Below are 18132 nucleotides of genomic sequence, written 5' to 3' on the forward strand. Positions count from 1 at the left end.
CTTTGTTAACTCAACTTGGGTCTCTTGTTAAAACAACAACAGAGCATAGTTTGAACGGCACCATCCTTCACTTCGTACCTACGCGTTGTGTACTTTTATGTTATTTTTTGTTGAAATTAGTAACAAAATATAATAAATTAACAATAAATAAGTGTAACTAAAAAATACTCATCAGCTGACATCAAATTCAAGGTACATATGTATGTATATTATTATTTCCCCAGTACAAAAAGGCAGTGTTTGTTGAAGAAAGCAACCGTATGAAATGTCAAAAAGCACCCCGCTCTGTTTGTAGATGGTATTGAGAATGTGTGTCAGTTGTTTTGCTCTCACAATGTTTCACATTGGGGGAAATTTTTTGAAGAAAATAATTAGAAAAAAAAAATCGGAGGTTGTGTTTGTTATTTTTTCAAGCTATAGCTTGAAAAGAGAATTCATTGGTCCATATTTACATTAGGCAATTTTCCTTGCGGCAATTGTCAGTTTGATAGAGAGAGGGGTGAGGCATATGGTAACCCTTTGCCTCTCAACACCCTCTTTCACCAGCAAACTGACAATTGCCGCAAGGAAAATTGCCTAATGTAAATATGGACTTTAATATAATACAAAATACATACAGTGAGCGTCAAAAAAAAGTTTACACCTCTCAATATTTTTTTGATTGCATTTGGTCTGTTCCAGAACTGCAAGAATCTACTAATTTTTACTATTTTTTCCGATAACATAAAGGGAAAAATGCTATCGTAGTATAAAATAGTAGCTTCTTGCAGGTTCTGGAACAAAGTATTTATTACACCGACATAGAGATTCCAGCAAAAAAGTTTGGAAGTAGTGCAATGCAGAGTTATGATTTCAATACATCTTTCGATGCCATCCACACGGAGTTATGAAAATGCACTCCGCTAGATACATTTTGGGAGCACTCGCTTAAAGATCCGTATCCAAGCAAGCCAATTTTTTGATCCCTAAAGTCGCAGTCTTTTTTCTGAACATAAGAAAGAGTGTCTAAAATTATAAGAAGTTACGAACATTGCTGTAATTCACGAAACGCAAATGATTTTTGAAGTGGAGTTGGATTTTTTTTTGTGTAAATCTGAACTGGAGTAGGAGGAAAAAAAACCATTTGGATGATGAAGCAATATCAATTTCGGTGTCGTATAAAGCAGAGCAGAGGAAGTAAACACAGTTACGATCATATTTAATGGAGAGTTTTTATATGCTCTGTTCCAGAACTAAAAAGTTTTTACAATTTTTACCACTTTTACACATTTTGCGTTCCCGTACACAAAATTTATATGAAAATCGTTTACGACTTTTACAACTTTTACGACTTTTACCACTTTATAAAGTACGGGAACAGCCCAATAATTTGTGTTAATGTAGTAAAAGTTAATATTCTTGTTTTACGCCAATAAGAAATGTATTTTATTTATTTTGGGATATTTGTAATGGCTTCCATTTTATAGCATCTTTAGACAGCATTTAAATTCAATCGAAAATACTACGTCAAAGGCTGTGATTTGGATCGAAAATGGAATGCATCCTAGCTGTGTGCCGTGGAAGCAAAATGGAGTGCATCCTAGCTGCGCGCTCCCTTGTAAAATTCATAGGTGAATTCATAGGAAAAGATGTACTGCAGCGGCAATTGTTCTAGTGATTTAACTGCATCTGCGCATGCAAACTTTTTGCTGGGATATTATACGTATAACATATAAATTCAACTTTTTTAAGTATTTAGTGGTGAAGTAAAATCCAGAAAATATTAGGCCCTTCCCACGTTTCATTAGGGAATAAATGAAGATTGCCAAAATAACCCAAAATTTGTCGCGTCAATAAGGTTTATACTTTTGCCAAACGCAAGAACTTTCTTTTTTTCTTCAACAAAATGAATTGATATTTTTGCTTTTGAACTTATTTTCATCACTTGATGGTGGAATAATAAGGTGTAACGCCAAAATCTTCATACCAGTTGTCAAAATGCGTTATTGTGAATAAAATCACATAGAAAATGTAAACAATCAAATTCACAGTAATGCATTATTGTGAACAAATTTGACGTTTGACATGATTTGATGTAACAACTTCTTATTCCAACATGGAGTACTTATAATGGCAAAAATTACTACTAAACAGTAATTTGAAATGCTGGTTGAAAAAATGGAAGCCCACCCAAACGTAGCTAGTGGAGTCAGGTTGTTTGGCGAAATTAAGGCCACTTTGAAAAAGGTATGGTAGAATTTCGCGGAACAATTAAATAGTTGTGGTCCAGCAACCCGAATGGCGAAGAGTGTGGATTCATTTTAAAGCTACAATAAGAGAAGATTAACTAATAATAAGAACACCGCAACTACACCAACGTTTACACAATTTTTCCTCTATTGACTGCAACACTTCACTTATACCACTGATAATGTAGGTTGAGTTTTACAGAGGTAAAAGTCATGGGACCTTTAAAAAGTTCCTTCTGCAAAACAAAAAAAAAAACGTAAAGCAGCACACACTTTAAGGAGTGGCTGCATGGCCCTTTGTTTCAGAAAGGGTCTATAGAAGCACCATTTCTTTTGAAAGGGTCTATAGAAGTACCCTTTCTTTCAGAAAGGGTCTATAGAGCCACCCTTTCTTTGAGAAAGTTACTATAAGAGCACCCTGGGAGACAAACGACAAATGTATGTATGCCGCTGTTTAGTCGTTCAAAGTTAATCGGAAAGAATATTGAGTTTATGTGCGAGGGAGTAGAGAGGAAAAAAGGGCATACACACACTCCTGTACTCGCAGATTTTTGTTTCTATATTCGCCTCAGATTTTTTTTAATTTTTTCACGCTTTTGTGAAAAAAATGGAAATGACCAAAAAATTGTCTGTTAGAATAAAGAGTAAACACATACATATGTTCCTCCTCTTATTTTTATTAATATTAATTTAATTCCCACAAGCAATATCGCCTTAGTATTGCCTTTAAATGATCAAACGAGAAAATGATTGTGAAGAACTATCAGAAAATTAACACAAAAATTATTTGCGTGTCTAAACTGCAAGGAAAATATTTAAAAGAAATTGAGAAGCAAATTTGCCATTCCAGTTTGAACGTGTAATCACGGACAATGTTTTAGTTAATCAGAGCTGTATTTTAAGACAAATTTTCTGGTGTAAACAACTAGCAAAGGAATCTGGCGCCCGTTGAAGGTTGCCATATTGTACTTGGACCATTTTGACAGTAAAAATAATAAAAATAAGTAAAAAAATCTACAAGTTGTCTAAAAAAAAATTACGAAGTTATTATAACAAACTAAATGTAGTTTAAAAAAAAACAGTAAAATAATAACGTATATAACTTTTGTTTCTATTTTACAGTACTAAATGCATTGTAGTAAAGAAAAGATGTCGGAACAATTTTCCATAAAAGTTGAACCCTTTACCAAAGTTTATAAACAGGAAAATTCCAACAATGACACACATACACCACGCTACAATGACATAAAACTTGAATATTTTACAAATATGGAAAATGATATTAATGAAGATGAACTAGACTTGGATGACATGGAAGAATTTTTACCAGAGAATAACAATGAATCCACAATTGATAAAATCAAAGAAGAGGAAGTGGATGGAATGGACGAACCTTTATCAGAGGATTCACCTAGCATCTACTCACCGTCATCACTTACATGCAAATCTGATGATTTTACAAAAGCGATTACCAATGATGAAGTACAATATCCAACTAATACAAGAACTCAACAAATATCCTTACCCAAATTAGAATTAATGGATGTCCACACAGATGAGGATGACGATAGTGAAGGTGGTGACACAGATTCCAACGTCAGTGATAATAATGGCAGATCTATTGCTTCATCTTCCTCCGCAACTCAAACACCTACTAAACATAAATGTGAACTGTGTGGTCGTTGTTACGAGAATGCTTACAATCTGCGGGCACATATAAAAGATAAACATCCTTCTTCTATAGATTTAGATTATATATGCAAAATTTGTAATCAAAGATTAGCAACACAAACAGGTCTTGATAGACATTGCTACCGGACGCATCCAGAAACTAGAAAACCTACTAAATATAAATGTGAACCATGTGGCATTTCTTTTACAGACCATTCAAATCTACGGCGACATATAAGAAATAAACATCCTATTTCTCTAGATACAATGAATGAAACACCAGAACCTATTAAACATAAATGTGAAATATGTGGTTGTCGTTATAAACAATTAGATTCTCTCCGGATACATATGAGAAATATACATCCTTTGTCTTTAGATACAGAGTTTAGGTGCGAACTATGTCATAAAGGATTTTCCACACAAGCAGGTCTTGACATGCATTCTTACACGAGGCATCCAGAAGCTCAAAAACCTGCTGAACATAAATGTGAACAATGTGGTATTTGTTATATGAAATCTAAACATCTCCAGGAGCATATAAAAAAGAAACATCCTTCGCGTATAGATCCAGATTATACCTGCGAACTTTATCAAAAATTTACCACACAAGCAGGTCTTGAGACGCATTCGACCTGGAAATGTGAAATATGTGGTAGTTCTTATAAGGACTCTACAGCTCTACAGTTACACATAAAATATAAACATACAGATTTAAAGTATATTTGCAAAATTTGTAATGCAAGATATACCACACAAAGAGGTCTTGATAAGCATTCTGATCTGAAACATCCAGTAGGGACTAGATATAAATGTGAAATATGTGGTAGTTGTTATAAGAAATCTACAACGCTCCGGTTACATATAAGAAAAGAACATCCTTCGTCTATAGATTCAAAGTATATTTGCAACATTTGTAATGATAAATTTAAGTCACAAAAGGGTCTAGATAGGCATTCCTTCACGATGCATCCAAACACCAAAACGTATTTAACATAAATGAGAATGGACAAAAAGAGAAGAAGCCGCGCCGGCAGTTGACAGTTGAAATCGAATGGATTTCGTAAAAATAGATTTGCATTCATTTTGCCGATAAACATGGACAGCTAACAAAATATAAATATGGGAAATGCGGCATATTTGTGAAGGCGCAGTTCAGCCTCATCAAACATTTTACAAATCATAACCATCCAAGCCAATTGTGTTCTCATATGAATTTACATAGATATTAAGATCGTAAAAAATGCCCACAATAAAATGCAAAGATTGACCTCGAGGTTTATTAAAGCAACTCAAATTTAAATATTGAATAAAAATGTTCACAAAAATTACGCAAGAGTTTCATTTTTCATTTATTGCAGGAGCATAGACTAATGAAGAAAATATCGAATAAAAAATCGTCTTCGAACTTTTTTGAGTTTTCGGGTTTGAGTTACTTGACCGCGGGAAAAATTGAGTAATCCTTCGTCTACAAATTCATTTGTCTATAATGTTGGTCCTGTGGTAATTAAAAAATGTATATAACATGAATTCATTGCAACCCTATATGCGAGAATTACAAAGAAAAGTTTGTTAACCCTGTTTTCTATGCGTCAAAAATATTCGGTTTTTGTAACTTTTGTTAACAGGTAATTATCGGAAATGTTCTACAATATCAGTATACATTTTTTGAGTTTTCGGGTTTGAGTGACTTGGCCGCGGAAAAATTGAGTGATCCGACGTCTATGTCTTCATTAGTCTATGGCAACAGGACTAACATATTTTAATGCTCTGCAAGAAGCTACTAATTTTTACTACTATCGAAAAGTATAGTCAAAATTAGTAGATTCTTGCAGTACCGGAACAGACTAATTGTTTAATTTGAAAACCGCATATTTTTGACACTCACTGTACTTACCTGTTTACGTGACCAACTAAAAAGATTCTGTGACTTTGATTTACAGGGAAATTCAAGTTTTCGGGTGGATTTTAATCCGTCTCATGTCATTTTTACGTAATATCGACCCCAATATACAGTATGCAAAGTTCATATTCGTACACCCATAAAAAATGAATAAAATCGTTATTAATTCCATATTTTATGTGCAAATATGAAATAATTGATAGGAATTACCATAACGAAGAAAGATTTAAGAACGCACACGCAATTAATTAGGTAAAGCCTTAAAAATCAAATTAAAGAAAAATATGAATTATCGACGAGAGTTATATTATACATATTTTTTTTTTCAATTTTGTGCATGAAACTTGTACACTTAAAATGTCAACATTTGTTGTGGTTTTGTGTGAAAATTCAAATTACAACTTATTTCAAGTTCGACCAGCTGGACTGATGCATCTAACTTGATAATTGCGCCATGCACAATAACAACAACGCTATCTCTTCTCTCTCACCCACTTTGTAGACAACTTGGGTCTCTTGTTGAAACGACAACAGAGCATAGTTTGAACGGTACCATCATTCACTTCGTACCTACGCGTTAATTTCTTTTAATTTCTTGTTGACGTTTATAACAAAATATAATAGATTAACAATAAATAAGTTGGTCTGTTCCAGAACTGCAAGAATCTACTAATTTTTACTATTTTTTCCGATAACATAAAGAAAAAAATGTTATCGTAGTAAAAAATAGTAGCTTCTTGCAGGTTCTGGAACAGAGCAAGTGTTACTAAACAATATTCATCAGCTGACATCAAATTCAAGGTATATTTATTCGTCTATTTCCCCATTACAAAAAGGAAGTGTTTTTAAAGAAAGCAGGCGTATGAAATGTCAAAAAACTCCCCGCTCTGTTTGTGGATGGTATTGTCAGTGTGTGTCAGTTTTTTTCTCTCACAATGTTTCACATTGGGGGAAATTGTTTGAAGAAAATAATTAAAGAAACGGAGGTAGTGTTTGTTATTAAGATTTGATACTGTTGAATATATTCAAGCTATAGCTTGAAAAGAAAATTCATTGAATAGAATAAAAAATACATACATATGTATGTACCTATGTGGGTGTGTAAATATGAATATGTATTAATAAACAACAGATAATTATTAAAAATGATGGGTCGATTCCGTATTGCAACACGAGTCGTGTCGAGTTGCCAGATGCAATGTTTACATTACGTATGGTAAAAGTCGCCCTACGCCGTAAAATTCTGTCACCATAAACTTCATTTTCGGGCGACAACAAATTAGCTATCGCCGTGTATTTTTACAAGTGAATAAAAACGAAAATCGAAACATAAGTAACACCGACGTAGCCCCCGAAATGATTTTCGATCCCATAGGATATTAGCTTATGCTACACATTCTTTTTAATTTTTGAATAAAATTTTAAAATGTTTTAAATTTTTCAAGAAATATGTAAAGTGTTTGGAGGAGTATTACAGAGAATTATTTAACTACATTAGTACACTTATTGTGCAACATATTTGAAAGTATAAAGACTAATGAACAGCCTAACGTGAACAATTTTTCGTAAAGTTGTTGTTAAGTTTTAAGGTGTTGTTTAAGCGTTTATTTGTAATTTTAGGCTGACTGCAAATGTTACATAGTTCAGAACAATGTGTTTATTTGTATTTATTGAACGTTTGTTGGCTTATAAACAACATCTAGAAAAAACATTCTTGCGATCTTTTGTTTTTGAAATTTTTGATAAGAACAATTCAACAATAAAAGATAAAATCGTTGCTTAATGTTTGTGGTTTTAAATTTTTGTACATAGTTTCTAACACTTTTTTAATTAACTATTTTGAACATCATAACTATTACAAATTCTTTATTATGTTTGAAATTTGCAAAAAAAAAACTATATCAACCATTTTTATGATATAATTCTGTTCCACCGCAGTGTCGCCCCTTGAGATCAGTTGAAAGTGGTCTTTTGTTACAAGTTAGTAAATGCCTATTGCACAAAAAAAAAAAGGATTTTTCTTTTGTATTTGTATGTTTTCTTCGACCTTTTGAATGATAAAATCAAGATTATTGAGGTTATAGTTTATATTTTATTTATTGCATATTATTTCCAATATTTCGAAATTACTCATTGAATTGCATTTTGGGAAGTACTTTCAATGGATACACATTTCTAGAAATGTTCCTTTTTCCTTCTTCGACAAAGGACCGTCACTATAAAAAAAAAAAAAAAAAAAAAAAAAAAAAAAAACTGGTCGGAAACAGATTCTTCTTCGTCAAAATCTCAACAAGTATCAGCCGGCCTTGCGACAGGAATATACCCTCAGTGTGAACTGAAACATTTTTCTATGGACAGATCGAACAACGGCTACACAACCAAAATTCCTTAACCCAAAGCTATGTATTAGGAGATTCTCAGAATTGTGTAGCCATTTGCGGACGTATGAACTTGTCAACAAAATATGGATTTTATCATTGATCACAAGTGTGCGGAGAAGGTACCTGAAGAAATGGATGAATGGTTCATTTTCGAGCTTAAACTAAGTTTGGTCCAAATCTGTTGCTCAATTGAAGAAAAATCGCAACATACCGCTTTAGCTAAAATTCTTGAAATTTGAGGGAAAATACCAGAAGGAGTAGACCGAAAATCACCATCTTCGAACTTTATATAAGGCTCGAAGAAATATTGATATTAACAATGTTTGGACCAAAGCCATATCCGGCTCGAAAGTTGTCGTGCGCACCAACCACTACACATGATTGCCGTAGGTGTTCTTTACAGCTTTCGGGCCATTTTCTCTGGAAGTATGGACTTGCCCCTGAAAAAACTTGTACTGTAGTATAGGGGACCTGAGAACGCTTGTTGCAAAAAAGCAAAGCGTTTCTCGAGAGGTCTTTTTGTTTATTAATTTCATATTTTCACTTATAACGAAATTATTAGCATAAAATAAGTGAAGCCATATTTACTAATTATCCAGAGAGGTCTTAAACTGCACTTCTCTGAAAATTTTAGAAATACTCTGTGGAAGGTTATCGAAAGAGTGGATCGATATTATCCATATTCGAAGTTGATCAAAATTTGGACAAAATATCACGAAGCCTAAATTTTGGACCGAATCGGTCGATCTGTTCGAGAATTATCGTGTTCTCTAGGCAGCCACCCAGATAGATGAACATAGCTAAGTGACTCTAAATTTTCTGAAGCACATTTCTTTCAACACACTTTGCCCTTAAAACCATTATTTCGATGAGGCACATTTTGACTAAAGGCTGAGAGTATAAAATATTTAGATTGGGAAAAATTGTGTTTATGGATTTTTGCTAAAAGAATGTATACATGTATAGACCATGTATTGGCGCTAGAATTTCTTTTTAAAAGAATTCAAGACTGGTTGCCAGAGTTTTCCCATTTCCTGATTAACTTATAAGAAGATCCATGATAGGAAACCAGAATTTCTATAAGAGAAGTCCGACGATTTTTCCGCGATTGGGTGCTAGAAAAAAAAAACAAGGGACATTGGCTTAGAAGTCCTACGTCATTTTAATTAAAATATAGTAATGAACATTATTTCATCAGTAATATCAGTCTAAACTAAGGTTTACGTCTTTGCTAAATTTTCGCTAACATGAACTTTCAAAATTTTGGTCAGGTGGACCCCCCGAAAAAACTCTCAAATAAAAACCACCACTTTTTAAAGAACGAGAAAACGTATGTGATCTCTATGAACAACAACAGCAAAACACATTCAATGTTTTTTATGTAGTCATGTTTTATCGGTTGGAATTTTTTTGGGTAAAACTAAACCACAAGATCTGGACTCATATTTACGTCAGTTTCAAGAAGAAATTACTTATTATACTAAATATGGTCTTGAAATTGAAGGTCTCAAATACACAGTGCAAATTCGAGCTGTAATTGTGATGTGAATGTGATGCTCCTGCAAGAGCTTTTATAACTGGGGTCCCATCCCACACATCACGATATGGTTGTGCAAAATATACACAAGTTGGGAAAAATATAAACGGGACATGGCTATGGCTGTATACTTAGAACTAGAGTGGGGTTAGTCTTCTATCACTGGTCTAAGACTGTAAACCGTGAACTAGTATAAAACCACCTACGATTAATGTAGAGGGAGTCAATTGGTTACCTGCTATGACATCCCCATGTTAAAGTTTACAGTTGATTGCACTGTGAGGGGTCTGAAGTGGAACTAGTTACTGTAACGCTAAGAATCGACGAGTTTCCAATGCCGAACTAGTCCATCTTGCAAGCGGGCAACGTTTATACAATTTTTATTCTATTGATTGCAACTCTTCACTGATACACTGATAATGTGGGTTCAGCCATACCGAGGTAAAAGTCATTGCCATGGGATCTTTGAAAACTTCCTTCTGCTAAAAAAACAAAACCGTAAAGCAGCATGGCTGTTGACCTACGGCCATTTTGAAGTAATTTTTAATGCCTCTACTACGTCTTTTTGAAGCCGAAAATAGCATTTAAACCTAAATTATAAACAATTATTTTGATGATTGTTGGAAACAAAACATCTACTCACAATACAGTTCTAAAGGATTCGATTTTCCCCTTAACCCCCTGTTTTTGTAAAAAAAAAATTATGTTCTCACACGAATTGTCAAATTTTGTAGATCGATTAATTTGCCTTAGCGCAAATGAGGAACGCTGATTTTTGAATGAGGAATTCTTAACTATATATAGAACGTGTCTACGAAGAATTAGATCTGTATTTCATCTAGGGGCTGAGCTATGGATGCAAAAATTATTACGAATATAGACGAACGAACAAAAAATAGTTACAAAAACAGGGGGTAAATGTCTTCTTGTAGATGCTAGCTTAAGTATATCTCCTCTACCATCAAATAATGGTTCCACTGAGCTTAAAATTTTAGAAAAATATTCCTTTTGTTTACAAATTTGTTCTGATATTTTTTCTCATTTATTTAAAACAAGAAACGCTCCGATACATCGCCGATAACTTATTAACTTATTTTCTATCGCTTTACGTAATACAAATTCGAACGAGCAGTATACATTGTCAGTTTTGAATGCCGATATTTCGCAGTTATCGATAACTGTCCAACCGTCCAGCAACCACAAAACATTTTCGGGGGTATCATGAATGAAATTTCCCCGTGAGTTTTGTCTTTCCGCCGTTGCAACTTAAGGGAGAAAGTGAACAAATTCACGGGAAATTGCTGTTCATGATAACCCCCTTCGTGGTTGCATGATGAATGACAAAATTGAACGGCCACACTAGCAAGCACCAACAAAGCTGTCATTCAAAACTGGCAATGTGTACTCAGCTTAAATCATGGCGGAATAAGAAGGTGTTACATCGATAACAAATAATGTCGCAGAGACGACTGACAACGCGACACGACTCGTGTCGCAATACGGAATCGACCCATAAAACATTATACATTTTTGATAGCTGCCATGGTACAAATACACAGGTAGCCGCATCGGCAATTGTTGGCAACATAAGATGTCAAAATTTGACATCAATTCAATGCAATTGACACATTATGTTACCATCAGCTGGCTTGATAATGCTACCTGTATTATTGTACCATGATAGCTGCATACACAAAGTTGAAGAAAAAGAAAATATTGTTTTTGGGCGACTTTGACCGAGAAAATAAATAAAAACGGCTATAAATTGTCTTAAAAAACACGACATTTATATCAACAAATTAAATGTTGTTACAAAAAACTTAAAAATATTTACATAACAAAACGTTGCTTTTCTTTTACAGCTATCCTTAAATACTTTGCAGTGAAATTGTTTTCCTCAATTGAAAAATTAAAATATTCCAAGTAAAGATGTCGGAAATTTTTTCCATAAAAACGGAACCCTTTGCCAATGATCATAAACAAGAAGATTCTAGTAATGATACAAATACAACAAAACATGAACATTTTACAAATATGGAAAATTATATTAAAGAAGATCAAGTAGATTTGGATAAAATACAAAACTTTTTACCAGAGATTATAATCAAAGAAGAGGACATGGATGAATTTTTACCGGAGAATTGCCCTAGCAAAGACGACATGAATCCAATGGACGAATTTTTGCCAGATACAACTAGTGCAACAACTCAACATATATCCTTACCCAAATTAGAAATAATCGATGTGCACACGGATGAGGATGATAGTAAACGCCATGAGATTAATGGTGATGCAGACGCTACCATTAGTGATAATAAACACGCCCATAAACAACCTTTGCCTTTAAATTCCGAGTATATCTGCGAAATTTGTAATCAAAGCTTTACCACACAAACAAGTCGTGACAGGCATTCTACCCGGATGCATCAAAGACCTCATTCCACCAAACATAATTGTGAACTATGTGATACTTCTTTTACAGAAGTCTCAAGTCTACGGAGACATGTGAGAGATAAACATCCGTTGTCTATAAATGCCGAATACATGTGCGAAATTTGTAATCAGCAATTCGTCACCCAGGCAGGTCTGAATAAGCATACTTACTTGATACATCCAGAAGCTCCTGCCACACAAACAGCTACTGAACATAAATGTGAACTATGTGGCAATTCTTATACAGGCTCTCATAATCTATGGAGACACATGAGATATAAACATCCTTTGTCAATAAATGCCGAATATGTGTGCGAAATATGTAATCAAAGATTTGCCACACAATCAGGTCTTGATAGGCATTCTCACTGGGCGCATCCAGAAACTCGAACATCTACTGAACATAAATGTGAAATATGTGGTACTTGTTTTAAAGAACTTTCCTATCTCCGGACACATCTAAGAAATAGACATCCTTCGGCTATCGATACAGAGCATATCTGTAAAATATGTAATCAAAGATTTACCACACCAAGAGGTCTTGATAAGCATTTACGCTGGATACATCCAGAAGCTCATCCAATATCCACTAAATATAATTGTGAACTATGTAATAAATCTTATATAGAAAAAGCGAGTCTAGATAGTCATATTAAGAAAAAACATCCTCTGTATATCTGCGGAATATGTCATAAACAATTTACCACACAAATACGCTTTGATAGGCATTCTAACAGGATGCATCCAGAAGCTCAACCACCTATTAAATATAAATGTGAAGTATGTGATTGTTCTTTTAAAAGAGATACATATCTCCGGGAACATATAAAAAATAAACATCCTTCGTCTATAGCTTTTGATTATGCCTGCGAAATATGTTCTAAACGATTTACCACAAAAGTAGGCCTTGATAAGCATTCTTCAAGGTTGCATCCAGAAACTCATTCGACACAAATACCTGCTAATCATAAGTGCGAAATATGCGGTAGTTGTTATACAGGAGACTCAAGTCTACGGAGACATATGAGAATTAAACATCCTTTGTCTATAGACACAGATAAGAAATAAAATAAATAAATTGCAAAAATCTCAGAGCTTTCAGTTTCTATATAAGATGAAAAATAATATATATATATATATATATATATATATATATATATATATATATATATATATATATATATATATACATATATATATATATATATATATATACTAGCAAAATGCCCGCTACTTCGTAAGCGAAAAAGGAATAATATACAAATAAGCAATATTTAGTATGGCGAACACTGAAAAATTTGATGAACTAATACCTATTTGAATTGATATTTAATTTCTTTCAAGTACTGCTCGTATACGTTTTGTTCGAATTTCAAAAAAAGACCTCTACACTTCAACAGCGGCCTACATTTTAAATTGAAGTCCATGTTTTATTAGAACGTTATGGGTATTTTGCAAATTTTATCCATATTTTCCAACCGAATTTTGGAATTTGTGATATCAAAATGTATAAAACCATTATTCAGAAGATGTTACCCTATATAACAGTTAATTTTTGAGACATTTTATTTTCGGCCTTTTTTCTCAGGATGTAAAAACCTTCTTGTAAAACATTAGCCGCATAGATCTACCTTTTCAAATGAACTTACAATAACGTTTAGAATAGACAACAAAGATAAAAACAATTTTGTTGAAAAGGTACGTTTGACTTTTTGATTTCAGTACATTATTTAGAAACCAAATTCGTGTTAACCTAGAAACAATAGTACATTATTCAGTACAATTTTTAAAATCCAGGACCTTAGCTCAAACGTTACAGTTTTTTTTTTTTATTTACTTATGTCTATAGATACAAGATCCTTACAGACTATGTTAATTATATATATATATATATATATATATATATATATATATATATATATATATATATATATTTACAAATATTAGGAGTGCCAAGGGATTATATTCATTGTGATCCATTTAAGTATAATATTATTTTTCTCTTCAATACATCACGGTTTTCAGACAGATCAATCAGATGGTATAGTTTGTTGAATTCAGTTAGTAGTCGGCGTAGTGGATTGTTATTGGCGTAGTTTCTATTGCAGTGCTCAATGTGAAGTAGCTGGTAATTGCGCGTTAATCTAACTGGAACATTTATACAAATTCGTTCTAATACAAAATCAGATACAATTTTTCCTTGTATGATATTTAAGAGAAATGTCACATTAAGCATAGATCGTCTGCTTTTTAGGGTAGGCAGTTTAATTAAACCTAATCTGGACTCATAAGACGGCAGTGACTGTATACTCCAGCCTCTATGTCGGAGACAGAACAATAAAAATTGTTTTTGTACCGATTCTATTGAGTTAGAGTGGATGTTATATACTGGATTCCAAATAATTGAACCATATTCTAATATGCAACGCACAAATGATATGTATAGTTGTTTAGTTATAAGTGGATCAGAAAATTCTTTACTCCATCTTTTTATAAAACCCAAAGTTTTATATGCTTTGTTAGTAGTAAATGAAATGTGATCTCTAAAGTCTAGCCTGTGATCTAAAAGGATTCCAAGGTCATTAATGGAATTTACAGATTCAACTGGTCGTTCATTAAGGTAGTAGTTTGTGTCGATCTTCTGTAATCTAAAAAATGACATGTGTTTACATTTTAAGATGTTTAGCTCCAACAAGTTAACTTTACACCATTGATAAAAAATGTCTAGGTCTGATTGCAATTTGAGTTGATCTATTGGATTACGTAATGAGTAAAATATCTTCACGTCATCTGCATACATTAAAACTTTAGAATAACATATCACGTTCGGTAAATCATTAATGAATAAGGTAAATAGCACTGGGCCTAGATGGCTTCCCTGAGGAACTCCAGAAGGTATGGAGATTTTATTGGAAATAGCTGATTCAAACTTGACCCTTTGTACTCTGCCAGTTAAATATGATGTTAGCCAATGCAGCAATGATTGACTAAATCCAATTTTATTCAGTTTTTCTAACAGTAATTTTATATTAACTTTATCGAAAGCTTTGCTGAAATCGGTATAGATACAATCAGTTTGATACTTATTTCGAAAACAATCATTAACTAAAGTTGTTAGTTCCAAAAGATTTGTTACAGTGGAATGGCGTTTTCGAAATCCATGTTGGAATTTCGATAATACAGACGATACTTGAAATGATACCAAGTCAGTGACTATTTTTTCAAACAATTTTGGGATACTATTTAGTTTAGCAATACCTCTATAATTACAGACATCGTTTCTATTTCCCGATTTAAAAAGAGGGATAATATACGATTCTTTCCATTTTTCTGGAAAATAGCCCAAGGTAAGCGATTTGTTAAACATTATAGATAATGGAAGAGCTAGGTTCTCTGCGCAGTGCTTTAAAATACAGACAGGGACTCCATCTGGACCAGGCGTAGTTACACTTTTCAGGCTTTTTAGGCCGGTTAGCACAGAATAAGTATCAATATTATGTACATGTATAGATGTGTACTCTGAAATATTGTAGGGATATTGGGATGTGTCATCATATGAGTTATTGGAATATGTTGTTTTGAAGAAGGAAGCAAAAATGTTTGCGATGCCCACATCGTCGTCGGCAACCAAAGTTCCATACTTTAGAATTTTTGGATAAGTTTTTGTTCGGCGCTTGGTATTAATAAAGCGATAGAAATTTTTAGGATTACTTCTTACTTCTTTCTTTGCATTACAGATGTAGTTCTGGTAGAGTCGTTTGTTTAAGATAGTATATTCTGATCTAGCAATAGTGTAAGAAGCATAGTTAGTTTTTGTGCTACTTTTTTTAAATTTTTTATATAGATTGTTTTGGCGATTCTTTAACCTCGACAAAGCAGAATTATTCCATGGAGGACCAGTGTTATTGAAGAGAACTGTTTTTGGAACTGCTTGTGATATAAAATTATCTAAAGTTTGATAAAAAATGTCTAACATTTCATCCAGGGTTTTTAATGAATAGAGCTTGTTCCAGTCAAAGGAGCTTAAAAGTGAGTTCAATTGAACATAATTTGTTTTCGAAAAACTGTATTTACAAATATTATTCTTATTTCGATTTATATTAGTGCTGTGTAATGGAATTTGGATGTTTATAGTGGGATGGTATTTGTCTTCAGGGCGAACAATTGGCTCGCACTGAGAGATTACAATATCATTAGGATGGTTTAGCTCTACTTGTTTACCCAATGTCAATGGTATTACATGTACAAACCTTTCATACATTTAAAGGCGGATTTAAATAAACATTATGATCCAATCTCAACAGTTATCCTCATAACAAATTTCATTTATCGATTCACCCAGTACCAGTGATTCAATATTTAGTATTATTTAATACTTCTAGTACACTTATTGTACGACCACCTCTAACAATGAACCTGACAAATCAATAATATATCAGAATTTCACATCTATACCAAATTTATTGCAATTTTGTACTTTTCACGCACTAATGATATAATTCCATCTTCATTGCTACACTCAACGTCAAATTTAATAGCATTTAGTACATTTCGTATTTCTCAATAAATCATCTAGCCCTCAGCCTAATTTTTGAAACACCAACACAATCCCTCATACAACAATTCGGAAATTGTACCATATTTAGTACCATTTAGTACTTTCCGTACCCATCAGTTCGAATTTCCAAGACTAAGTTAATCCTACAGTCCAACAGCAATTTTAAATCCAAATTTCGGGATCCCAGCTCTATTCGTTCCTCCAAATCCAAATTGTACCAAATTTAGTACTTTTCGTACCCATGAGTACGAATTTCCAAGACTAACTCAATCCTACACTCCGAAAGTAATTAAATTCCAAATTTCAGGATTCCAGCTCTATCCAGTTTATACTATTGAAGATTAACCCACTGGATTCTATAGATCCAGTGGGTTAATCTTTTCCGTTTACATATACCTTTTTGGGGGATTCAAGTGACAGCTGATGTTTGTTTATATATACATACACACATAAAATGTAAACAAATAAGAAAATATTTTTTAAAGAATAAAAATTAAATTATGGGGACGCTACAGATTATTACAGAACTGTCTACAACAACGCTTAAAGATGACAAATTCTATTATAGCTTCCGCTAAAGTGAACATCATCACATCATCGTGTGTTTTGGATGTACGTTTCGGAAGGAGCAATCACTCGAAGTACTAATTAATTGCAGCAGCATTGAATTCCGATTTTAAGAAATAAATAAAACACTACCTGAACATCGGAAACCTGCCAATTGGTTGGTCCTGGAAAGATAGAAGAACAATGGAAAGTATTGGCTGTAAACCCGTAAATGTGAAAAATTGAGACCCAGTCACCACATTAACAGAAAACAGATTGTTAGGCTCTCGTCGAGTATTTTGTATGTACGGCTCAGGAGAATCAAACTTTCACTCGGGGTACCAATTAATTGCAGCATAAGTTGGACATCCGGGTGTCAGCGTGGTACAACGGTAAACACGTCCGCCTTGCATTTATATTCCCAGGCCGGACAAAAACAAACTTTCCAACGGTGCCAATATACTCCTCAGTATAATGTAGGCGAAGTTTCCTGAGTATTCCAACCATGTAAAACTTTTCTAAAAGTGCTGTCGTAAGGACTTGACCATGAAAAGTTGGTCCCATATCATTAAGCTAATATGAATCGGCATGCGCTCATTGGTATGAGTGAAGTCTACCATCCCCCCATACCATTGCTATCGAAAACGATATCGTTTTCGAATGTTTCTCGAGAGTTTTGCGGATATTTTGTTCGAGAACGACACACGAGAATGAATTAAAAACGATTCACTCGTCGCTCAGTTTGTGGCAGGAAATCCTTCGATTTCGAATATCGTTAATAATATTATTAGCGAATGATTGACGATAGTTTTACGATAGTGGCGAAAAACATTTTTTGTGGAGTTTCTTGATGTTTCTGTTATGTACCTTTTCCG

At 33.5% G+C, this 18132-nt stretch overlaps 3 protein-coding genes across 6 annotated transcripts in view; 2 read left to right on the forward strand and 1 right to left on the reverse strand.

Annotated features, from left to right (window-relative positions):
* Positions 1-18132, reverse strand: part of LOC141403818 (uncharacterized) — a 241152-nt gene that overhangs the window by 122359 nt on the left and 100661 nt on the right. The window lies entirely within an intron of this gene.
* On the forward strand, positions 30-13240 carry LOC141403774 (uncharacterized). 4 transcript variants are annotated; one of them, XM_073986722.1, is made up of 2 exons: positions 30-192; positions 11583-13240. In XM_073986722.1, exon 2 carries the CDS (start codon positions 11650-11652, stop codon positions 13219-13221), a length of 1572 nt encoding a protein of 523 aa, XP_073842823.1. In that variant the 5' UTR covers positions 30-192; positions 11583-11649; the 3' UTR covers positions 13222-13240. The 4 variants fall into 4 exon arrangements, with proteins under 4 accessions (XP_073842823.1, XP_073842822.1, XP_073842824.1 ...); XM_073986721.1 differs by lacking the exon at positions 30-192 and adding an exon at positions 6252-6603; XM_073986723.1 differs by lacking the exon at positions 30-192 and adding an exon at positions 6252-6445 and having other exon boundaries at positions 11604-13240.
* On the forward strand, positions 66-5227 carry LOC141403777 (zinc finger protein 711-like). The gene is made up of 2 exons (XM_073986729.1): positions 66-200; positions 3351-5227. The coding sequence occupies exon 2, from the start codon at positions 3357-3359 to the stop codon at positions 4896-4898; it is 1542 nt and encodes a 513-aa protein (XP_073842830.1). The 5' UTR covers positions 66-200; positions 3351-3356; the 3' UTR covers positions 4899-5227.

The sequence above is a fragment of the Musca autumnalis genome, unplaced genomic scaffold, assembly GCF_047663935.1.
Source record: "Musca autumnalis isolate F117 unplaced genomic scaffold, ASM4766393v1 scaffold_4, whole genome shotgun sequence".
Lineage (NCBI taxonomy): Eukaryota > Metazoa > Arthropoda > Insecta > Diptera > Muscidae > Musca > Musca autumnalis.